The sequence below is a fragment of the Anas acuta genome, chromosome 4 (assembly GCF_963932015.1).
Source record: "Anas acuta chromosome 4, bAnaAcu1.1, whole genome shotgun sequence".
NCBI lineage: Eukaryota > Metazoa > Chordata > Aves > Anseriformes > Anatidae > Anas > Anas acuta.
In genome coordinates, this window is record NC_088982.1 from 60,190,878 (window position 1) to 60,215,802 (window position 24,925).

The 24,925-nt window shown below is 44.8% G+C and overlaps 1 protein-coding gene across 8 annotated transcripts in view; it reads right to left on the reverse strand.

Moving 5' to 3' along the window:
• SLC20A2 (solute carrier family 20 member 2) overlaps nucleotides 1-24,925 on the reverse strand; it is a 56,139-nt gene that overhangs the window by 21,159 nt on the left and 10,055 nt on the right. For 4 of the 8 annotated variants that reach the window (XM_068681529.1, XM_068681528.1, XM_068681522.1 and 1 more), the window contains exons 2-6: nucleotides 9,423-9,973; nucleotides 5,133-5,273; nucleotides 3,814-3,899; nucleotides 2,079-2,175; nucleotides 6-122 (exon numbers count right to left, since the gene is read on the reverse strand). In XM_068681529.1, the coding sequence (XP_068537630.1) occupies nucleotides 6-122; nucleotides 2,079-2,175; nucleotides 3,814-3,899; nucleotides 5,133-5,273; nucleotides 9,423-9,711 (730 nt within the window). In that variant the 5' untranslated portion in view covers nucleotides 9,712-9,973. The other 4 variants (XM_068681523.1, XM_068681524.1, XM_068681525.1 and 1 more) reach the window with 4 other exon arrangements.

A 24,925-nucleotide genomic window follows, 5' to 3' on the forward strand; every position in this document is an offset into this window, starting at 1 on the left:
CTTACTTTCTATTTTTCTCTTCATCCAGGGACACACAAAAATCCAAACTAAGACAGCAAATACTAAGGATACGCCGATTGATATCAGAGCAATGGCCCACATTGGCAATACCAGTCCTAGTACTGTGAAGACACAAATAAAACCCAAACAAACTGTGAATTAGCATGACTTAGTTATCTTAAGCAATGGAAAAGCAGTCACGCAGAAGACCATGTTCACCATCTACTCAAACCCAACATGAATGAGCTGCTCATTTTTAACATATATGTTAGAAACAGCAAGTAGTCAAAAGGCCCAGGCCTCCAGGTCTCTGTGACCCCACTGTAACCTCATTTCCAAAACATCCACACCAGGGCTGCTAAAACAAGTTTGTCAGGACTGTATATACTAATGCATGTTAAACTGCGTTGCCCATTAGGGTAAGTATTTTCCCGACCTTTGCTCTGGTCAATAAATCCTGCTGCTTAGCTTAATCTTAGCCATTATCTGCTTATGATAATAGCTTAATGTAGCACTTCAGAGCTGAGGTTTCAGCCCTGCTATGCACAACCGTGCAACTTGTGCTCCTCTAAGCATTGCCTGTCTTCTGTTCAGCCAGCACATTTCCTTGCTCTTGTTCAATTAAATAGTGTGATCAGTCCCTAGATGAAGAAAGAGTTTGGACTCTGACTTTTCAGACCTGCTTGTGTGTGCCTATCTTGAAATCCATGTGGTTGATTCATACTTGTTAGTAAACGTTGCCTGAACAGAAGCCTTGGAAGGTAAACATATATTGTAAACATATATTTCCTGTGTATCAGAGACCCACCTTCTCATTCACGCTCTTTAGAGACTGCTAAGCTGAAACAAAAGGGACATTAAGATTCTTATTTCTTTTATTTTGCTTAATGAGTCACTGCAGACTGCCTGACCTACTTCTGCAGTACAATTAGTCAGGAAATGTTGGTTATACAGCTGATTTACTGTGAAACATCTTGGATACCTAACCAACGAGGATATTGACTTAAGAAAAAATCACAGCTGATTTATGCTTCCTTTAAAGAGGGATCTTTCCAAGCTTTTCATTCATTTCAATGATGTTATGCTATCAAGCAGAGTCCACAGAATGCATTTATTTAGTTTGTCAGGTTTTAGAGAAAATGGATTTCTATTCAAAAAAGGTCTCTTTCTAAACCTATTTTTTAATTCAGGAGTCTCCCTTCACTTGCATGATCATTCATGGCTCTGGGCAATAATCTCATCTAAAGATAACATTAAATGACCAGACTCTTCAATAAGGTAGTTGAGAGCATTGAACATCTTTTATTTTTCTGAACTCTCTTACTGCAAGTGTGTGTTTAAACACATGCTGCTTAAATAAAGTAAAACACACAAATATAAATATATAAATGGAAGTATAAGTATATAAATATAAATGCACATAAAAATATACAAATGTGCAAAAATATATATACAAATAAAGTTAGAGTCACAAAAATGATGCATCATTTCCTTCTACTTAGTCGCAATGAAAAAACACAGCACCCAAGAGAGAAGATGCATTAAATGCAGAAACAAGCTTGGGGCTTCTTATCACTGAAGGGAAATAAAAAAGTAAATTTAGTTAATAGGAGCTGTGCCAGATTTGCCAGAACAGTGACTCTGTTGATTTCAGTGGAGTTACAGCCTTAGATGTAGTGCATACAGCCTCGCTGACCGCTCTGGACCTTCCCTCCTTTCTGTATGTATCTGCAATACCATTGAGAGCAAAAATGCAGCTATTTAGATTCAGATACATGAAGCCAAACTGGGAGCTCAGTATTTCCCTTTCCTCTAAAGAGGAATTTTTTCCTAGCTGTGCCTTGCCCCCCTAAACAGAGTGATCAAGAGAGAGTAACAAAAACTCATGCATGAATGGAAGCACATGCAAATAAATGGCTTACTCTTGCCCTCATTAACTCCTAACAAAGAAAAGAGCTGTGCAGCACTCACAGCTATGTGACAGCACGCCGGTGGAGCATCGTTACACAAAACTAACACAACACCGTGGCTGCAGGAAGCCTCCCTGCTAGGCCTCCCACGGCAGACAGCTCACTCACCTGGTGCCCCTGTGTACATGATGGAAAACACATTAATAGCGATGGTAGCAGCATAGAACACTGGAAGTGCACGGAGACCATTGGGCACAGGGTCTTCCTGCAGAGAAACCAGGAAAAAAAGGGAAACATTAGCTGGGTTTTCCACCAGATTAGCGTCAGCATGAGCCAACGTGAGGAAAACACGTGCTCCCAAGCCAGTGCCAGGCAGGTGAACCCTTCAGAATGATGCTGAGGGAAGGATGTTGACCCGTGTGGTTACACCTGAACCCCCAACGCTGGTCTTGGCCAGCACCAGCAGTCTGGGGAAGCTCAACACTGGTCATGGGCACCATGGGTTATAGCTTCAAGTCTGCTGCAGACCTGCTGGCTTTAATTCTCACACCTGGGGGGGGAAAGCTTCTTCCTGTGAGTGTTTTCCTTCACAGGGGGCTGTTCTGGTTGCCACATCGAGCATTTTACCTGAAGCTAGCACATGGCTGTGCCTTGCTGTCCGGCGCAGAGCTCAGAGGTGGGCACAGGAGGCAGGCGGCCACCATGGCCTCGTGCCTCTGCTGCTCACAAGCTGACGGCGCAGCGGAAATGCACCGTGCAAAGCGTGGAAAAAGCCTTTGTGAAGAAAGAGCTTTGGCCCTTTGACAGGCTCCGTGTGGTTGGGAAGAGCCTGGCGAAACCAAGGGCTGGTTAGTCAGGTTTTGTTTCTTGCTGCCACGAGCAACAAAAGGCAGTGGAGAGTAGGGTGCAGTGGCCTCACGCCACCCTATGCAGGGGCATGCGTACAAGGGCACATTTGTGTGATTCTGATAATTAATTTCCTAAGCTGTTAGGTTTTGAATGTAATAGAGGAACTTTTTTCCCTAGAATATCTCGTCCTTCATGCAGCTTGAGTCATTTTAAATTCAAAGCTGTGTCCGTTCAGACTTATCATCTGCTTCTATCACTGACATTTATTTACATCAGAACTAAAGAACGATGAAGCTGGGGTTACAGGTGGTGTTATTTATAGCAAAAGAATTAATTCCTCATCTATTTAAGTTCCCTGTATAACCACTAACATAGTGTCCCTTATTTTAGGTCCTTGTCATGTGTCGTACCCCTCATTTTAGCATGCTGAATGGTGCGAGAGAAATAGAAAGAGCAAATAAAAGTACTCTGATTTCCAGCCCTTGCAGGGTGGCAAGCAAATCATCATCCACACTGGAGACAGACAGACTGATGCTACCTCAAAGTTGCCACTTCTGACTGAGGTCACTAAAACCCGTTAATTCAAATTTCTTGAGAATCTAGGAATACACAGATGCCCGTCTTCTAATATCTCATGCACTAGAAAACCAAAGCTTAGAATTTCTGTGAAATATTAATGAGAGTATCTCCCAGTGAGGAGTATTCTTTTTAAATAACAGTTTGAATTGCTATCATGAGGCTAAGTCAAGGCCAAGAACTTTGTGCTAATAAACCAGCATCTCAGTGTATCATCTTTCAATGAAACATAATCTGCAGTATCAGTTAGCTTCTGATGCACTTGCATAGCACTTTCTAAACCTCAAATATGTGTTTTGTTACTTACTCTGAGCTTTTAGAGCAAATACAGTTCCAACAGCTAGACAAAAAATGACAGGTCTCCTATCCAAAAAGCAAGCCACAGACTTTCAACCCTGTGGAAATGCCAGCACTCAAATGACAGGCTAGAACACAGCCTTCGTAACAAGCGTTCATTAGGACGGTGAGATTCATTTACCTTCTTTAAAATGAAGAATCTAATCAGCACAAAGAGTACTCCAGACATCAAGCCAGACAGCAGTGGGGAAATAAACCAAGAGGCAACTGTGTTGAAAAAAAAAAAAAAAAAGAAAGAAAAGAACATGAAATATATAACATACTTGCATAATAGTTAAGCAGCTAGTGGTCAGCGAGCGATGTGTTCAGAATGGTTCTTGTACTGTACATCTGGAAAGAATATTCCAGATATTTACTTATAACTGGTGCAGCTCAATTACCACTGACACTCGTGAAAGCTAAAGTAATGCTTGGCACTATTAGAAACGTCAGCCAAAACATTTCCAGATAATTGTGCAAGTTTAGTTATCAAATTAATCAGAAAATTTCTTCCTGGCTGATGCAGAGCGGGCCAAGAGAACCCCTGTCATTTCCTAATCACCATGACTCTGAGTGGTGCAAGCAAGTGGGAATAATTTTACCCTGTGAGCAGCAGGATGCCGTGCTGCTCACAGGGTAAAAGTCTTGATTTCCAAAATGCCACAGAAGCATCCACTGCAGTGAACAATGTGCATAAATTTTTTTGCGGGCAAGATTTGCAAGTGTTCAGGACTGATTTAACTGAAGTGGGTGGCAAAACTCCCACTGATTTCAATAAAACAGGATTAGGGCAGCGCTCTGGAAATCTTACCCAGAGTGATTTATTGTTTGTGACACAGTTAACAGATTGATTCTGCTGTCATCTCAGGCTTGCTACAAACTTTATTTTACTTTTGACAGATTTAAAAGAAAAAAAACGCCTTACTCTAGCTTCTCTAAAACTCAACTCTATTTCCATGCCTTCAACCCCAAGTGCTTTTAATGCAGGGTTTAGGCTGCGTCTTGGGTTACAAGGCTTACAAAACAATACAGAAACCTCCCTCACATCCCCGCTTGGCGACGCTGACCGTGGGAGGCTGTGATTTAAGCATGTGCTGCGCGCCCAGCATTTGCCTCCCTGGTGCTGGTGGGTGGAGAAACATGACGGTGGGCACTCACATGATGGCTAGCGTCGCTCAGAGCGAGAGCGGGGTGGCATGAGCTGCCACAAAAAGAATTGCAAGAGGAGTGTCACCTTGAAGCACGTCTGGGAGGCACCATGTCTCCTCTTCAACTTACTGCTGGGGAAGCACAACTTGTGTTTTACCCCTTTTGTGGGTAAAATGCAAGTGCTGCAGCCCTTAGGTAGAAGATAATTTAAGAAGGGAGTGCTACCAGCACAGGGCACATTTCTGAGAAAGCTTCTTCAGTCAGCGCACGCTGTTTGACATACCCTGCCGCATTAAAGGAAATGGCAATTACCAATCTTGACAAGCTGCATCCACTGGACTCCCTGTGTGCCAATTGCGACGAGGGAAAAGCCAATTGTAGCACCTACGATGCAATGGGTCCCCGATATTGGGAGTTTCAAGAAAGATGCGATCAGCTGCCAAACAGCAGAACCTAGAAAGTGAAGGAGGGGGGAAAAAAACACCAGCTGTAAACAACAATAGTAACAGTAGTGTCACACAGAAAATTCTTAGCCATGTACCCACGTTCTTTTACGAGCGCTGCCCACGCTCCACATGCACAATGGAGATCTCCCAAAGAGAGTTTTGTTCCTGCTCTGTCTCTAAAAGCAGACACTGTGACAGTCTAATAGCAGCTTTGAACACTCCATCTCCTTTGCAATTTTTTTATTACTAAAGCACTTAACGCTGTACAACGGGTCTGCTCTTTTTTGAAGGCTTTCACTATTTTTCCCTACTTAGCCCATCAGACTGAATATGCAAACAGCTCCTGGTTTCAAGCTTAGAAAGCTCATTAAGCTTAGAAAATCTCATCTCTGGGAGATGAACCTGGAAGCCTCCAAGAGATCAGTGTCAGGAGAAGTGTCACAGTTTCACCGATGCTCCTGAATTCAGATGCTACCAGGAAAGGGCTCAAATCCTGTCCCAGGGAGTATTTGTGCCTCTTCTCAGTGGTGCGTGGCCACTGTCCAGAGTCCTCTGCAGGATAAACAGACTGAGGAGGGTGAGAGGATGCTCTCACCACCTTCATTTGCAGCACCGGACAACTCAGGCTGTGGAAAAAAAAAAGAACCCTAGCACCACAGAGCAGGCCTTGTATTTTCAGTAGTTGGATCAGACAGACGGCTGATGGACGCCCAGCTCCATGCCTCAACCCAGTTTCACACTGAAGCACTGAATGTCCTAGAAGGACTCAAGTTCCCTGCTCCTCTCGTGTGAGGAGACGAAAATCATTTTGGTGGAGACGCGGGTTTTCTGTTGATCTCGCCCAATATTAGAGGACTCTTAGTATCTCTTCTTGATCTTGAGACTTCATGGTCTTGAGAGGAAATCTTTGTGTGCAATCAAACTGCAGTGAAAGACCCTGTAATTTCAGGCTCGTGCCACCAGTGCCAACAGACCTGCAGCAGACATGGGTGACAAAGCCAGGCCACTGAACACACGCTCTCACTCAAATCCCAGCCTCCATCCTCAGCCCTACCAGGAGAGGATGGCTTGAAGCTCTTGAAACGGAGCCTGGTTACATACCAGGGTACAAAAGCACTGAAAAAGAGCTGCAGTGAGGTTTTACAGCTCCACAACACAGGCATCAAGAAGAGAGAGAGCAAGGAGCCAGTTCCTGATGCCTCCTGAGCCTGCACAATGTCCCTCGTGCAAGGACCTGAGCAATACCGCAGGGGAGGCATGGCAAGGGAGCAGCACTGGCAAGAGAGGCTGGTGAAGACAGATGGGAAGATAAAGAGAAATGAAGAGAAGAATGCTAGGTATACCTATAAAAAAGATTCAGAGGCTGCTTTGTCACTTCAGACAAGCTGTTGTAAGGTCAGCTTTCCCCCTTACAAATACCAAACTGCTCAGCCTCGCCAGACCAACTTGCTGGCATCGTATGCAGCTAGGTTTGGAAGTCAACCAGTTTGTAAAACTGCCCTCTCCTGGGGCACCGTCCCAAAACAACTGGTACTCCTATCACTATCGGAAATTCTAGATCAAACAAGGAGCACCTGCTCTTTAATTTTTTGGCCTCTCTTCCCCTACGCTAAAATAAAAATAAGCACACTTCGAAACCTTTGACATGAACTTAAGAGATCAGCAAGTGGAAGTGAGGTGAAAGGGAAAACACGTGGTAGCATCTGTAAAGAGCCAAGTGAACAAATAGATGTCAGCCACAAATAGGTAATTACAGAAAAATCCTTTAAAAAAAAAAAAAAAAAAAAAAAAAAGAAGGAAAATGCATCCAAGTGCAAATGTGTGGTGTTTTTTTCTTCTGGGGGAAAAAGAGGGAGCATGGAGCTATTTCTTACTTAATCAGCTTCGTCTAAAACACAAACAGAAGGGAAAGTGGTGGAGGACTCAGATGGTCTGAGGAAGACAAGGTGCGGTCTAAAGAAGTTTAAGTGAGAAAAAATATATATAAATTAAGCCAGAGGAGAACTTTCCTCTGGGGCTGCAAATACCCAAAGCCAGGCACCTGAACTATCAACACCAGGCCTCAAGTCTTCTGTGGTGTAAAATGTATGCTCACAAGCTCTGCAAAGCCAACCTAGGAGCCAGAAGGCTCGCTAGAGTTTGTCCTGGCCCCTGACACAAATACTCCAGCACGGCAGCACCTTAAAAGCAAGAGTCCCCAACCTCCCAGCGCCCAACAAACCGTTGGGTAGGTCTCATTACAAAATGCTACGCTGCAAAATGTGGGCACAGGCTATGTCATCCCCAGACCATCCCATTGCTCCCCACTTCCTTCTCTCTTACGGGAGGTGCTTGCCCTGAAAATCACCGCCTGCTGTGTGCTGCAAGCATCAGAAGATCTTCCAGCAACATCTGGAAAGAGGACGCTGTGGCTGGCGGCCCCTTCCAGACTCACTGAAGCCTCATCAAAATTCAGAAGCTAACTCATGGAAACATGATCACGATGCGTGAGAGAAAAGGGGGGGAGAAATGCAGAGGGAAAAGAGAACGAGGAAAAGAAAACACACAGGAAGGCCCAGAGAAAACACAACAAAAACATCCAGAGAAAAGCTGGCAGTGGATTTGAGGGGAAAAAAACGGAACCTGCAGTTTGTAACTTGTGCTTAATTCAGAGATTTAAAATGTGGAATTTATTCCTAATGCCCTTACTGGAGGGAGGGAATGCAACTGGTCATGAAGTTCACACAGCCTTATGTAAATACACATGCAAATAAGTTGTTTTCTTTGAGCTTCTGGCCAGCTGCCTCCACGGGGGGGATGAGGGACGTAAAACTTTGCCCTGATGGGTTCAGGACATCATGAGGAGATACAGGAAAGGGAAAGGACCCTTCCTGCTCAGGGGATCACAGGTGCTATAGAGGCGGTGATGGTCAGAAGAGGCAGGGCACTTACATTTCTGCAGGCATGCACCAGTTGGAAGTGACGGAGCTACCTCAAGAAGCACAGAGACACACCACCCGTCCCACAGCTCAAGGGACAGACCAGCAGCCTGCAGCTGGCCCCGTGAGACATCAAGGAAGGGGAGCCCAGGGGGAGCCCAGGGGTGCTGATGCTGCTTGGAGCCACCTGCCCTGCGTGAGGAGCCTTCGGGGAGCAGCCGCGGTACCGGCAGCAACCTCCCCTCTTGGCTGGGGAAGGGAGAGGGGAGAGAGCTTCTTCCCTCTCACGCAGACAAAACCACCTCAGACTAGCCCAGAAACCGGCGCTCAAAGCCCATCTTGATCCATTAATGGAGAAAATAAAGAAACGAAGAAACGGGAAAGTAACCACGTGCAGCACGGACCCACCGATTTTGCCCACAGGCTCTGCCTGAGGACTTTGGGGAGAGCGTTTGCTGCTCCCCACACCCTGCCCTTTAAAAGCAGGTCTGCTATTGATCCTGATGGGAGCTCTCCAAAAGCTCACAAAGCCCCTTGCACATAAACAAAGGAGAAATACCAAGGCTTAATGTTACTTACCTCAGAATATGCCATTTGTTCTAAACGGAGATTAATTTAACTGCAAACAAAGGTGCACAGAGTGGACCCGGAGGTACACAGAACTGCTGCTGGCTTGAGTCAGACAAAGCAAAAATACCTTAAATGTGTGACCGTCTGCCCGTACTTCTCCTTTAAGTTTTGTCAGGGGCCAGGATTAAGCATATGATTAATTGCAATCACTCAGTTAGACAACCAGTTTAAGCAAATACATTTGATTTCCGTATTTTTTTTTAAACTATTTAAATAATTCCTTTTAGGACGTATTCATTGCAAACTGTTATTTCTGCAGGATCTTCTGTACCGTCGTAAAAAGGGTATGCTGACATATTTTCCATTTACAATAAAAACCTCCAAAATTATTTTTTTCAGTACCCTAGGAATATACATATATATGATCCATTGCATTAAACATTTTTTTTTCTATTAGTTAAATGGCTGAACAGCTGGAAACTATAACTAATTAGAAGTGCTTTAAAAAAAACAGGAGCCTAAAAGGGGAATACAGGCCCCTGTATTTGCACAAAACCAGACAGGCACGTCCACAAGATGGGAAGATTTAAAGTTAATTAAAATATTCACAGTGAGCAGGATGACAAACACACAGTGAACGTTACTTGGAACAGGAAAGCATTACTTACCAACCATGGCACTAACTTCTCCTGCCATCAGCAGCGGCTCGGAGCCGTTGTACAGGTTAACATCGATTATACCTTTCCGGATCGTTTCTCCTACTTTTGCTCCCAGCAACACCGAACCAGTGGTTTCAAAAACTGAAGCCAAAATGCAAGCCTGGCGCAAAGTCACTACACCAGATCCCACAGCAGTTCCAAAAGAATTGGCAACATCATTTGCACCGACCGAAAATGCTAAAATAAAAGCAATGATAAAACCCACAATGACCATCCACAGGTAATCATCCATCGCCATCTTTCCCCACAGCGTAGATCAGTTTCCCCTTTGCAAATAGTTAATAGTCAGGGCTGGAGGGCACCGTAACGGATTTGGAAAGCAGATTTCTTGTAAACAATGAGTTCTCTCTGGAAAGTGCTGGGTAGTGTTAGAATGTGAAGAAACTGCTAACTGCCGATTTTCACACTACTATAAATACTGTTCATTTGCCTGCTCTCGGTCAGCAGTGAAGCACATTCCATATTTTGCTCCCAAACTGGTACAGCAGCGATGACCTGTCCTGCAAAAGAAAGAAAGAAAAGAATTAAAAAAAAAAAAAAAAAAAAAGGAGTTCTTGGCGGAGCCCGTCTCAGTGCGTGTTTTCGGTAGTAAACAGATATTTTAACCCACTAACGGTACCCTGCTTCAGCACGTGACTGTTCTAAATCATAGAGCAATTCAGAAAGGTTAAAATTAGGTCACCTCCAAAGCAACTTACTTCCTGCAGTATCACTGCCTGAGAAAATGTTTTGGTCGCTTTGAAAGGATTCAGCCAGGTTGGGGTTTTGTTCGCGTCGCATTCACCAGGCAGTGCGATTAGCCCCCTTTCTAAGAGGAGGATTCATTTCGGCTCTTTGCACCAAGCGAGCGTAGAGCATGCAGGACATACAGGCTGCACCATGCAGCCTGACTCCCAGCCCCTGTACGTTCCTGTTGTGTTTTGCCAGCTGTAGCCAGCGATGCACCCCCTTGGAAAATGATTTTATCTAGATGTCTGTCTAAAGAAAACACTCTGAAGAGCATTAATATTCATATATCGCTGTTATCACATTCCAGGCAGCAAGAATACAATTCTCTTACAGCTTCCCAGTCACTGAAACAGCACAATGATCACAGTATATAGATCTATAGGCATACATGGGTATAAGTCTAGAAAAAAAGTGAATAAAAAGTTAAATCATAGAATGCTTTGGGTTGGAAGGGGTCTTAAAGTTCAAGCTTTCAGCTCTTTCCTATAGATAGTTACCAATTACTACTAACAGGCACATTATACTCAAACCATTTTTATACATATCTTCTAATATTTTTTGATGGTTTAATTTTTACAATGTCCTCTGGAGCTATGTCTTAATTAGTCTTTAATTAGTTTAATCTGAAAGATGAGAGAGACCTTTAAACCAAAAATGCAGAGAGAGAAAAGGGCTTTAAAATATAAAAGCTTGACCAAACAAAAGTGCATATCTCGATCTCTAGGTCGACAAGAGCCATTAAGTATATTTATATAAAACAAATTAAAAAAAAAAAAAATCCCTTTTACATGATGCTATCACCTACCTCTCTTTTACTGCTAAGAAACAGAGGCAGTTAGAAACGAGATTTACCATTTTCAAGAGTGTGTCAGGAAAAAAAAAAAAACAACACGCTATTTCCTAGGCTCAGCTCAGCCAGACGGCGTGAATCCTGCACATAGTTGTCTCCCCCAAGCTCTTTATCTTTATGTAGGCTGTCATGGACACAAAGCATCACTGAACCCGAGCCGAATCCTGCTAAATGGAGCGACCAAGGCTGCTAGAGGCTGGAAGAGCTGCCCCAAACACGCCCGGCCGACACAAATGCATCTGCCTCGTCCACGGGCTGCTGCTTTTCCCCGAGTAGCCACCACGAAGCTACCTCGTGCCACCTCATGCCACTTTCTGCCTTCCCACCCGCTCCGTTTGGCTCCAGAAAAGTGCCGTTTGGGAGGTGGCGAGGGGGCAAAGGGACATCCAGCAGCAAATTCCCAACATCATAAGAAGCATTTCAGGAGACCTGCGGGACATCAGATGAAAAACACCAAACCCAGCACCTATGCCAGTCTCTCCTCAGCCTCATTCAACATAAACCCATCACCCACAGCTCAAACCAGGTGGAATTTCTTTTGATGACCCCAATGCAGTGTAGGTCTGTGGTGGGAAGGAGGAAGGGTCTCTGAAGAGGACATCCAAAACCTTGGACATAATGATGAAATGCAGAAAATTAAGAGAATTTGCATATTCCTGGATCCTTGAGAACAAGCAAGAGGGAAACATGCATTGATATTAAGTAATTGTTCCCTGGATAACCCAAAAGCTCACGTCAAGGACTGACATTTTCTCCAAACGTACATGTCGAGGATAAAAGATTACCCTCCTTTCCCCAGACTCCAAAGAGGCTGAACGATTGTTGCTCCAGTCATTTCCAGATATGGAGCAGACATCAACCCCTGAACAACTTGCACTCTAAAATAACATCTTGGAAGGTCTTAACTGCTGAAAACATTTGTGTAAGGATTTTTATACTATGAGATAACATGAGAAAACGAAGCCCCGATGCATTTTTCATGTTTGAAGACTTGTTGCCCTTGTATAATTCATGAATGCTCAGCCCCGTGAGTGGGAAAGAGACAGAGAAAGGCTAACGATATTTGGAAGAAGTAATTCTAGTTTGCGCTTGCCTGCCTGTGAAGGAAGCCAAAACTTGGACGCCAATGCCTGCCCCATACCCCATGAGCCTTTCCCAACCATCCTAGCTCCGTGCATGGTGAGAGCCTTGTTACGTAGGTTGCTTCAGATGTAACCACAACAGAAAATGTGATTACTCAAGATAAGGTGTTGATGAAGTAGTGGCTTGAGTGTTTCAGACTTTGGCCCTGTGTTTTCAGGTGATTGGGAAGGATGTCAATAGCCCAGCAGTACAAGGACTGACTCCCTGCTGCCCGGGCTGGGGACCATTGCTTTGAAGTTCTCTGCAAGAGTGTGAGTGTGCAAGCCTGGGGAAAGAGAAGCATTTTGCCTTACTCCGTTAAATTCATTCATTAAAAAACCTCTATTTATGTATGTCGTGTTGTCTCCAGGAGATAAAGTGCTGGACCAGGCTGCTTCCTTGGTGATGGAGATTCATGACCAAATTTCTTACCCTTGGATTTGCACAGCAACTTGTCCAGGTTACCCTCTGTGCCTCAGTTTCCTCTCCAGAAACTGGGCAAACCTGCCTGAAATCCATACACGCTGTGGTTACAAGAGCCCCGTTTCCTTCAGGCTTGCAGGATGCAAGCAAACCCTTTCTCCCAGCAGAGATGTCCTCTCCTCCACCTACCGACCAAGCTATTGATGTGCTGCGGTGACCTGATCCCTTGGACAAGGGAAGGCACGGGGGCTGTGACACTCCCCACCACAGCAGAGCTCACAAGATAGGGTTTGTCCGACCCGTCTCTCTCCTCCAGATTCCCGAAGAAGCCGCCAAGCCACAAGGCTGCCCTTACCAGCCTCCCCGAGGGAAGAAATGGAGACGGGAAGCGTGCAGGCATGGTCACGGGGGCAGAAGGAGCTCCTAAAACTCCTCTCGAAGGCCAAAGAGTCTCCCAAAGTGTGCTGGCAGGGCTCTCGGCACAGGGCTCGGAGAAGCAGCTGCCCAACCTCCCTCCTTGACAGGGGGTACAGGGAGGGAAGGATGCCTGCGGCACGGAGCCACCGCTCCTGTCACGTTATGCAAGGTGACAGTTCAGCACTAGGAGGCCCAAGGAGGCCCTCTGCCAAAGACTCCACTCGTTTGCACCAGGGGCAGGACACGGCAGCACCTTGTCTTGAACACGACCAAAATCAAAGTGAAAAGAGGAAAGGGAATCAGCACGTTTGGGAACGAGCAGGCGGGCAGCACCCGAGTGGCTAGGTGTTACTACTTTCCCCCTAAGCAGATGTTAAACATTCAAAGAAACGGGAAAAAAAATAAAAAAAGGACGCATCTGCTCTGCTGTGAAAGTTTTCAGAAATGCAAAATATCCTGCAAAGTAGGCCAGTGACTAAATACAGACTAAATCTTGTAGCGTGCTTCTTTCTGGAGCCCAAAATACATCTGGCATGCTCGGGCACGCTGAGCTATGCCCCTCATCACCTAATCTCACCCGCGAGCCTGCGGTATTTCATGCTGCCACTGGGACAAAAAAGAAACGGGGAAAAAAACGTCACGCAGGGGTGACTGACAGATCGCCGGCTCTTTGCACGAGAGCTGCAAGTCCGTAGCCTGTCGTATTCGCCTCACACCTCATCGACATGCATCTGCGAGTGCCAAATGTGGTGAAGGTGCAAGGAAATCCTCCGCCTCACCTGCAGGGCCGGCTGTGCTCCCCCTCTGGATGCCAGGCCTCGGGGGAAGCGCTGCACCTACTGGGAGCTATGTTGGCATTAAAGGGGGGCTTTTGAGCTAACATGGTTTTCTTAGGATGGATAATTGGCGTGGCGTACTCAGCTGGGTTGTGGGTTGAAGCTTTGGGCTCGGGAAGTGGATGTGGAAACTGAGAGAACTCACACCTCAGTGAGGAAAACCTGATTTTTGGCAATGCTAGGCACGTCCCCGTGTCTCCCTGGCAGACGATCCAGACACCCCCCGTGACTTCAGTTTGCTCCTAGCTGCACATCTTCTCAGGGCTGTGCCGAGACGAGGCGCTACCCCTTCCTTCCCTGGGGGAGAGAGCAGAGCAGCAGGCAGGTGAGGAGCACCTCGGCTCATCCCGAGCGACAAGCAAGTCCGCAGGAAAGCGCCAGGAACCAGGAGATCATCTTAGGACATGTTTATATATGGGCATCCACCAAGGGAGCTATTCCGGAAACTATTCACAGCACACTTCTAAGCACAGGCAAGATTTTTAGTGAACAATTGACGTGAAATCGGAAAGATAACGCTGTCAGCTCTTATTTCATAGCCAGATTGCTGCTGAAGAACCACCTAACAACAGTGACGAACAATTAAATAAGAGCTCGGGACTAAGTTCAAAGTCTGAGGAAGCAATCTAAGTGCATTACCCACCGGCAATCCAACGGGGTGACAGAGAGGGAGCAAACGGAGACCCGATAAGCGCCCTTTACTCTTCTCTCTGCTGAAAACCAGGGAGGAATCCTCTGCATTCACGCAAAACACAAAAACACACAGAACTCCTGCTGCAAGCAGCCCTGCACCTCTCCAAAGAGCCCCGCGCTGGAGTTTAAAACTTCATCCTGCTGCAGACAGGACAGGGATTCAGCGAGTTTCCATTTTCAACCGTTGTTTTTCTTTTTTTTTTTTTTTTTTCGCTGTTGTTGCCCAAGTATGAGCAAAAAATCAAAAGGCAGCAGCTAATTTGGCATTTCTAAAGATAACTATTACAACTACTCCACTTCGCATTATGACAAGAGGTATGGGGGAGGACGATCTCCTCTCCCCTGCAGTGCTGAAGGCATCAGACATTTCCTTACCGACAGCCACATTTAATTCGCACCGACAGGACCTTCACTTCCAGTTACTGGTGGCTGAAAAGTCTGTCTCAAATGCTTACCACACCGGAGCTTCCGCGAGGTTATTCCACACCTCCCAAATTTTTGTACGCCGTGCTTTACAGCAGACCCATTTGCCAGGCTTCCCGCCTATGCATATAGGCACAGGGATCTCCTAAATTCATCCCAGCTCTGGCACTGCAGCCTGTTGGTACTAAATACAGCGCCGCACAGAAATCAGACCTGGTTCATAAGCAGAGCTCCTGGCACAGTTTGCAGAAATAGTTCTTATCTTTCCCAGTTTCTGCTCGGGCCATAAGGCTCACAAAGTATCCGCTTGAAGCTACTAATATTACATCTGCGATACGAAAGGTGGTACAATTCAAGCGGTTCAAGATGAAGAACATCCCTATATGGCTCTAAATTACATGCACAGGGCTTGTCACACGGCCAAGCGTGATGCAAGTTTAATACTCCAGGACACAAAAAGCACCCTCGACTTACTTTAAAAAATTAATTACCGCATACGCAGAAGCAGTTTTTGTATCAATCAGTTCCTATTTTAACACGGCCGTGATGTGTTTGTGCATACTTGGCACTAGACCCGACATGGAAACAGCTCTGAAGTTCGCAGCTTTCCAGCGGCTCCTATCAAGTTTAACACTGCAGAGAGCGACTGTCACCTTCAGCTCCCGAAACTTGCAGGGGATGCTTCATTTTCCAAGTCCCTATCAACCTCTGTTAACACCGCTGAAAGGTCAAAAACGCAGATAAAATACTTAGGGGGAAATCACGCTGCCAAAAACTTTCACTAAAAGCACAGACAGCAGTCATGCTAAAGCAGCAATCCTACAAACCAGCAAAGCGAGCTAGGTAAAGTATCAACAAGTATTTGTTGTTCATCTGCTGATAAATATCTTTTTCTCTAACTAAAGTACAGCTTTATCCTTCAGTGACTGAACAAAGTCCTTCTAAAATGCAAATGTTTTTTTATGATTTCTAGGATCCATTCAGAAAAAAATAAAAATAAAAACAAGTGCTTGTGGCTATCAAAAACACATTTATATACAAGAAAGCCAAGCACAGAAATCTTCACAACTCACCCAGAATCTAAAAGTTGTTTCAAGAGAAACAGGAGCTCGGATCTCCCAGCAGCTTGCCTTCCTGAGTGCAAATAGAGGCTGAAGTCTAAAATAGATAGCCTATCGCTCAGCACAGCCACATCTGAGCATGCAAACTTCCAGAGGGTATAAGGAGTGCTGCGACTTACACGGGCAGTCCTCGGGTCAAACTCTCGCTGGCACAGGGGAGCCCGCAAGACAACACCGAGAAGCATCCGCATGAGTCCGGAGCCGCATGCGGGAGGTGGAAATCTGCCTCCTCTTAAGCAAGGAATTCTGCCGGGGGTGGGCACTGATAAAACACAACACTGCGTCACGGCTGCTCTCGTTAGGCAAACCAATCCAAGGAAGCTCATATTAAAAGCAACAAAATGCTCTCTCTCTGTCTCTCTCTCTCTCTTTTTTTTTTTTTTCTCCCCCCTTTCCCCAAGCACAGGCATAGACGAGAACAGGAATCTCATTTATTTTTTTTTTACCACGAGCAGCAACCACTGGGTGTTTTGGCACGATCAGGTGAGCTCTGAGAAGCACAATCTCTCCTCTTTGCAAGCACACCAAATGTACAATTAATTCAAACAAAGCGCATTTAGCAGTAAGGTATGCACATCCGATCTGGGAAAGATGTTGCATGCTCATTACTTTACCCATGTCAGTAGAGGTCTCACAGGCTACGCAGACTGCAGAAAATTGAAGATGTGCACAAGTTTGGGCTGGAGCGATGCCTAAGCAAGCAACTTCACTTACAAAAGTTCAACCTAAATTGCCCAATCAAAATTCCTTGAACCACTTTCTTTTGAGCGGGAAGCATTTTTTTGTGTGTGTCAAGGCAAAATTAATGTTTGCCTAAAAGCACCTACATTAAATATGTGCTTTAATACTGAAGGATACAATTAAAGCTTTTTATTCAGCTAAAATAGATTTAAATCAAAACTGCATTGTCATGGTTTTAAAATCTGGTATATACACTTACTGGAGCAGGTTTCTGATTTATATATACTTGGCTTTTCATATTTAACATTTTTACTGAAACTTTTAGGTTTTAGTCCATTCCAAACCACTCAAAGCCATGGCACCGAATTCAAACATAAGCTCATATCACTACATTTGCAGTGTTCTCCACATTTCAGAAAAAATCAAAACATTGATTTAAACTTGTAAACACGAACTTGTAAACCTATTTTTCCAGTATGAATAAAGTCATAATATTACTTAACAAAGAGGTAAAGGATTTTTAAACTGGTTAAGCTCAGATGCAGGTCACATTCAGGGATAATTTGTTAAATCTGAAAAGTCGTTTTATTTGTTAAGAAAACTCGCCAGGATTAGTAAACCTACATCATCTTCTACTGAGAATTATTCAAGGCCCGTCTAGACGCCTACCTGGGCAACCTGCTCTGGCAGGGGGTTGGACCTGATGATCTCTGGAGGTCCCTTCCAACCCCAACGATTCTGTAAACACCTGCCTGCTATTAAGCTTTCTCCTACAGTGGATAACTTTGTGCAAAGCTCAATCTCCGAAGCCTGGCTGTAGGCTCTCCCCTTGTTCTGTAGCAGCTGGTGAACAGGCTCACCGGATTTAGGAAAGTGAGAGGCTGGTGCTCTGGCACTGGTTTTCCCTTGTTCACAACAGGGAAGTGTTCACACGTTGATAACGAGTAGATTCACCTTCCCCTGCAGGTCTAACCACATCCTATTTTTTAACAAGCAGTGCCAATCAATTCAAGTGAGAGCAAACCTCATTGTAAACATGAAGTCAGCCTGTATTTATAGGTCTGGATTCCAGGGTTTTAAGGAAGTGAATAAACAAACACGGAGCACTTATTTAACTTCATGAAAGAACTCAAAATATTATTTCACATTCTGTTTATAGCCGACACGCTGTTGATGTCTGGCTTGGTAAAGCTTGAATGTGAACGTTCAGAAGCTCTGGACCCACCCTAGCTCTCCTTAAACTACCACTCACCCAGCACAGAGCATCTAGAAGCATGCAGATGCAGGTAGAGAGGCTTTCCAGAGGGTAATCCATCCTTGGCTGGGCTATTTCATCTCCTGCACAACCCAGAAGCTGCCAGCCCACTCTGTGGGAACCATCTCGGACCCGAGTGGCCAACAAAGTGGAACCATTTGGGTGCCGCTTCCCACGAGCCAGCCCGACCACAGCAGTGGTTTCTTCTTGACCTAAACTTCAGAGCAGTAGCAAAGGATATAATAAACAGAAAAGGAAAAAAAAAAAAAATCTTTCAAGTTTTTGTTCTGCTAAATCAGCACTGTGGACCTCAGGCACGGGAAAAGTCAACCCAAGATTGGTTGACCGCTAAAAAAAGTTACAATTTGGGATACCACTAAAGAAACAGGGAAAGGAAAATTTATACGACCACAAAATGAATGAGGAGGATTGGCTTTTGGCAGTGGTGGCACCAGTTTGGTTCCCAACAAAACAAACATTTGTAGAAATGATAAATATTATATGTTACAATCTCAATCAGATATTATAATTTCTGTTCAATTGTAATTTACTCTGCAAAGTCTACAATTGAGAGATGCCTGTTTGATTCAACAAATCCAGTGTAGGCAGATTTACATTCTGCTTTAAATAAAGTAATAGGACATGCTGATTAAAGTAATCAATTTTAAAAACCCTTTGTTTTGCCTTTCCCCATCAGCTATTTCCTGAAAGATGCCCAGCTTCTCATTCATCAGTAGCCACTAAATGAACATTAATTTGCAACTTCAGGCCACTGTTCTATCGAATGAAACTGGCTTTTTTTGCCATTCAGATGGGAAGGCTACACATTTAAGCAATCATAGGTATTTTATATGGCCTGAGCAGAAAATAATGGGGGTTGACTGTGATTTTCTAGCATGACAAACTGTAAGAATTGGACTCTGAATACCTGTGAACTGTGTTTGGTCAGAAACAGAAGTGTAATAACAACATCCAAAAGCTGGACAACATTGTTCTACTTACACTCTGCTGACTGAAATAAGGTTACAGACCAGCACCGGCAGATTTTGGGGTGTCTTTTGCATACCTACTGACACTGCCATGGGGAGCCACGTGCAGTTGGAGCCAGGGACTCCTGGTTTCCTTGTGTTTGTGACCCTGGCCCTCCTGGGAGCCAGCATCTCCTCTTGGTCTACAAAGCCAGAAGAGCAAATGGATGGCCACAAAGGAGAAGTGAAGGTGGGTGGCTCTGAACGTCTCTTCTGCAGATATCAGACCTGGAGAAACTCCTGAGCGAAGCCACAAGCACTGCTCAAGCTGGAACGAGCCTGCTCCGATCAACACCTGCACATCTGCTTTTGCACGTTGGGTGGCAAGCTCCAACACATTGCTATCTCTTGGGATAATTTCCAAACAGAAAGAGTCGTCTCTGTATTTCACCATGAGGTAAACAATCTCAGGGACCATCTGGAAAGCCTGATATTGTAGATATAAAAATTAAAAAGCTGCTGGCCATCAGGGATGGACTGACACCTCCGCTCTGAGGAAGAGCAAAAAATTCGGGTGGGCTTTCTCATGGCTCTGAACTCTGCCGCACTGCCCCACAAACCTTGTCTTCCAGCAGGCCCTTGGGCTCCCAGAGTGGACAGGCCACCCCAAGGAGGAGACATCTGTTACCACGGGGCAGGGTGAGCTTGCTGTACTTACATGAATGCGCAAGGAGCCACGCTTCGTCTTTTGAGTGAGCGAGCCCTGGGAAAATGGAAAGGAGGAAGCCACAGCTGGAACTGCTGGAGGCCAGGCCTGGCACAGAAGAAGACACAGGCTCCGGATGCTGCGTGGGCTGGGGAGCAAGGCTGTCTCCAGCCCCTGCCACAGCACAAGCCTGAGCTGAGCCAGGAGGAGTTCAAAGGCAGCAAACCCATTCTGGAGAAGCAAGGCTTTGGCCAACGCTGATTCAAGCACTGCCCCCGTTCATGCCGGGAACAGGACTTGTGTTGGCCCAGCTCTGGCTGATTCACCAGTGCCTGGGCTTCCTACGTGCACGCTGAGCACCAGGGAATGGGCGATCCGCTGCTCGGAGTCTCCCTGGGCTTTACCAGCCACCTCCCCTCCCCAGCCCCATCCCTGAAGTATCCAACGTGGGCAAGGCGCTCCCAAACGCCCTGGCTGCTGCTGACAACTCCAGCAGCGTTATCCTGAGCTAATGATGGAGCTTCGCTGACTGGACGCAGAGTACAACTGCCTCCGAAACACTCGTGGCAATTTGGAAACCCAGTCAGCGTTTTGCAAATTCAGAGGTTTGTGCAGATCCCCTTGGTATAAAGCCAGAATGAAGTTGCCAGAAATCAACAATGGGAATTTTCAGATAAAGGAAACGTGACACCTCGAGCCCCAAACTGCCTGCCGATCTCATTTCGTGCGGGGTGTCAGGAGGTGGCTGCTGTGAAATCCTTTCCCACTGAGCTACTAGAGAGCCCTGGGGCTCGCCCTGACCAGCGACCCTCTCTCTTGAGAGGGAGCTGGAGTAAGTGAATAGTTACCGACACGTCAAACCCTCCTGGCTGGCCTGCAGTGGCATCCTCCAAAATCAGCGTGTCCAGCATGACAGACCAGGCACTGCTGAAAGGCGCCAGCTGACTGCCAGAAGGAGGGAAGAAACAGCCATATAAATACAGAGAGGAGGGATGGAGACCCTCAGAGGTATGCAGTAGTTCAGCGTTCTGCCTTTTTTTCCTAGGAGTGCTGCAGTTATAAAGATATAAAGGTGGAAACACCAAGGAAACACCAACTGAAATCTGTGGTCATGGCTTTATTTTGTTGGAATAGGAGCCAAATATTACCCCTAGGAACCCGGTGGTGACACACACAGGGCCCGATGTTGTCTGGAGACAGAACCAAGAGACAAACGGGACTTCTGCCACCAGAGACAGCTCCCTCCTCGCACTGCCTAGCACATCCTGACCACACGAGGAACAGCACCTGGCACCCAACAGGGCTCTTTCCCCCCAGAGCTCAATAGCAGCTCCTGTGCTAGAGCCAGCACTGCAAACCTCACCAAAGGCTGGCCTACAGGCCAGGTTAATATAACGGGTTGGTCACAGACCTTGCATCAAGGATGCTCCTTCAGATGAAGGACTGCTCGTGGAGAGATGGCTCCGTGTTTTATCTGGGGTTTTTCTAACCTGGGAGCAAGCCCTGGTAACATCAGGGTCTGTGTTTCAGCGCTCCAGTGCCGTGTCCTGGTGGAGAACATGGAGCATTCCTAGAGGCAGGGGCAGGGACACGCTGCCTCCAGTGAACTGGCGAGTGTATTCTCCCCGGCAAGAGCTCGAACAGCTAGAACTTCTCTGCTTGCTGGCATAGCGGCTATAACGAGAAAAGAAAGTCGTTAAGGTAGAAGATATTTCTCCGAGTACACGGCACCGGCTAACAGCACCGACAGTCAGTGTGCCTCAGCCTCTTAAAAAGGCATCTATAGCTAAGCTGTGCTGGTGGTGATGCACTACAGAACCCCGATGGCTCATCAGAGGAAGAAAGACAGCATGGATGCTGCAGAGAGGCCAGAAACAGCAAAGGGGATCCTAGGAGGATCCTTCCCCTCCTCCCTGCCTTTCTGGGGAAGGGTAAAAATCAGAGCTGCCCGTGCTAGGACTCTGCTGCACTCACCACAGCTTGGACTGGGACTTCTCTGTGCCTGCCCAACAGGAGGAACGTGCACCTTGGCACAGCCCTGCAAGTGCCCAAGGGAGAAAAGGACATAAAAAATAAATAAAATGAGGTCTATGGCGGGCAGGTATGATGACAACGCCAAATGAAGAGGATTCTCTGGAGAAAAGGGGCAAGCGTGAAGCACAGTTCTTGTAGGATTTGGAAGGGACCACTGCTTCCTTTGTGGTACTGGCAAGGAAAAATGATTCACCGTTATCCACAAAATAAATGAGCAAGCGGATGGGCTTGTAAAGAACATCAAATGCTTAGAAAAAGGGTAGATAAAATATTTTTTCTTTTAAAACATTAAGCAAAGAATCTATCATTAATAAATAACTGGTTGTTTCTGGTCACTGAGACCTTCAGCAGTCAAAGTCATTTCCTCTCGTATCTCTTCTACGCAGAAATTAAAAAGGGAAAACTAATTATGCCATTTTTACAACTGTCAGTCAGTTCCCCAGCCTTGAATTAACTACGTATTGAACTGAAACCGATGAATAAAATGATGTGAAGAAAACAGTTGCTCTGAAACTGTGGAATACTTCACTCCCACAAAGGGCTTAATATTTCAATCAACACTTTCTTCAAGTGTTTAACCAATTACCTCCTGCAGTTCAGTTTTTGTTTTCTTTAAAAGAAAACTGCTTGTTTTCTTCTGCAGATGTGAACTCAGTTGAATCACTTCATGTAATACAAGAGGCTACACGGATTACAACACATTTGGGTTATATTGCAAGTATTTTTTCCTTTGAATCAGACATAGCAAGGTTTTAAAATAAACATGATCCTTTTCAGTTTTAAAGTTTTCTCAACTGAGCAAAAGTCATTTTCTATTCTCCAAAGCAATCCAGAATTTAGAACATACTTTTCACTCAAGCGCATTCGATTCTAGAATATATAATATAATATATATATAGCCCATATAATAGGCTGCTAATCTAACATGAGGCTTGGGTATGCAGGAGACTACTATGTAACTACTTCAAAACACGATCATCAGTTACTGACAAATGTGTTTGAAATTATATATATATATACATTATATATATATATATAAATGGTCCCATTGGCTAATCTGCTAATCCTGGGACTTACTCGAACATGTAAGGAGAATTTCATGGCACAAACTCCAAGGCACAGCTCTCCATCAGAAAAGCCTTCCCAAGTAACACGCGGAAACCCGCACCCCACCAGAGCAAGGCACACACCACGCAAGGCAGAATGTCGGGGAAACACTACATGCACGCAGAGTCAGAGGTAATGCGAAGAAAAGAGAAATGTTCAGGTTTGCTTGTTCCAGTCAACAACAGTAACTGAAGTTTATTGATTTCAGTTTCAGCAGCTAAAAATCCAAGGAAACATTTTTATAGTATACAAACAGTACTATCCCATATTAAATTGTCTATGAGAGTAATAATATAGGCCAGGATTTTCTCACAGTCATTGTGGTTTACTTATCAATTAGTACAATAAAACCTATTTTAAAATAGAAATATTACGAAGTGCAGACAGCTTTTTTATCTCAGTGTAATTTAGCTGTTCAATTATATGGATATATCTAAGTAAGGAGATTGGAAAAATAACCCAGAGTTACAATATAACAGTCATCTACAAAAATAGCTGGACACATTCTCAGCCACTGTCTCTCAACTGTTCCCTTTATATCCACTGCAAAACTGTTTCCAACACACTAATCACATCTATTCTGAAGCAACAAAAATTATATGATTTCAAACTATTTTCATTAGAAAAAAACAGTCCTTTAACAACTGCTTTACTCTTGCATGTAATTATATACTCTTAAAGGCCAAATATTCAGCCAGAATGCAAAAATAACCACAGCCTTTTATTAAGAATAAAAGGCCAGATACGACTTCATAAGAAAAACAAAGATACTCTTTGCTTCTACCAGCAGCACTGCTCAATATAGGAAATTATATTTAATGTTTAAATTTTAAATACATAAGTATCAAAGTCTTAATAACTCTGTATCAGAGACTTACTACAACTTGCTGGATAGCATGGGTAGTATTTCCTTGGAAGATACTTCAAGTAACAGCCAAGATTTTCCAGTAACTACCTCTGTAAAAGCTCTCTCTTGACTCAGTAGAGCGTAATCTGCACTTAACACCCCGTAGCTCTGCCAAAACATCTTACCTGCCTGAAATGTTTTTGAGAGCAACAGTCAAATAAAAAAAAAGACTGAACTGATTAATATGTGATTATGTTATCTAAGGATAGCTTAACAACAATAACAACAATATTATAAGGTTACTCAAATCAGAAGGTCAGCACTATCTTTTTTTTCCTTTGACCTATGTACCTGTCACGGTTTTTAGGAAAAGGCTGTTTATTAAATGCAAGCAAAACCCCTGATTTCCTATTTTGTAACTGTCATGGTCCGATCTTCTCCCTACTCGACATATGTATCAACAAAAAAAACAAAATGGAATTCAAGTGCAAAGCAGCAGCTATCTAATCCACAAATAAAACCACAGTGATGTTACACTCTTCCTAAAACAAGCTTGAAGCCATGATTATATTAAAGACACAGATGTGAGGGGATTTTTCAACTTCCAAACAGATAGGCAAGCAAGGTATTACAATCCAGGGGTGCAGGTGAATGAATAAGCAAGCAAACTACGTGATGTTTGTGCAGCGTCCTCTCAAATCCTGCAATCCCTTCTAGTCTGGGTCTACATCTCCCTCTTCTTTACTCATGTTCTTCTCACATGGCTTGGTCTCAGAAACTTTCCATGCCTGTAACGGAAACTTGAGCCAACTTCTTAAATGTATGATTTCTTCATCTCCACTCATCATCATCCACTTCTGTTTCTGAGAAGCTCCTCATCATGACACCTGTATCTCAAGAAGCAAAACAGGAAACATCACAGGGATGAAGCAAGGAAAGATGAATAATAATATGCCTCTGTGTCTTTAATAAAATCCCAACTTTCATTCAAGTTCCTTTTAGGAAATAGACTTCCTTTCACAAAAGTTTCACCAAACTAGGTGCGTGAGCACCTAGTGGCACATCTGGGGTAAGTAACTGATGATACTTCCTCATCATGAAACCTCATCATCATCATGAAATCTCGTCCTAATCATGAAACCTCCTCATCCATGCCTCCGTTCCTAGCAGGATGAGCAGAAGCAATCCCATGCTAGCCAGCCTTACATACCGTGGGAAGCCTCTTTGGGTGCCAAGCCTG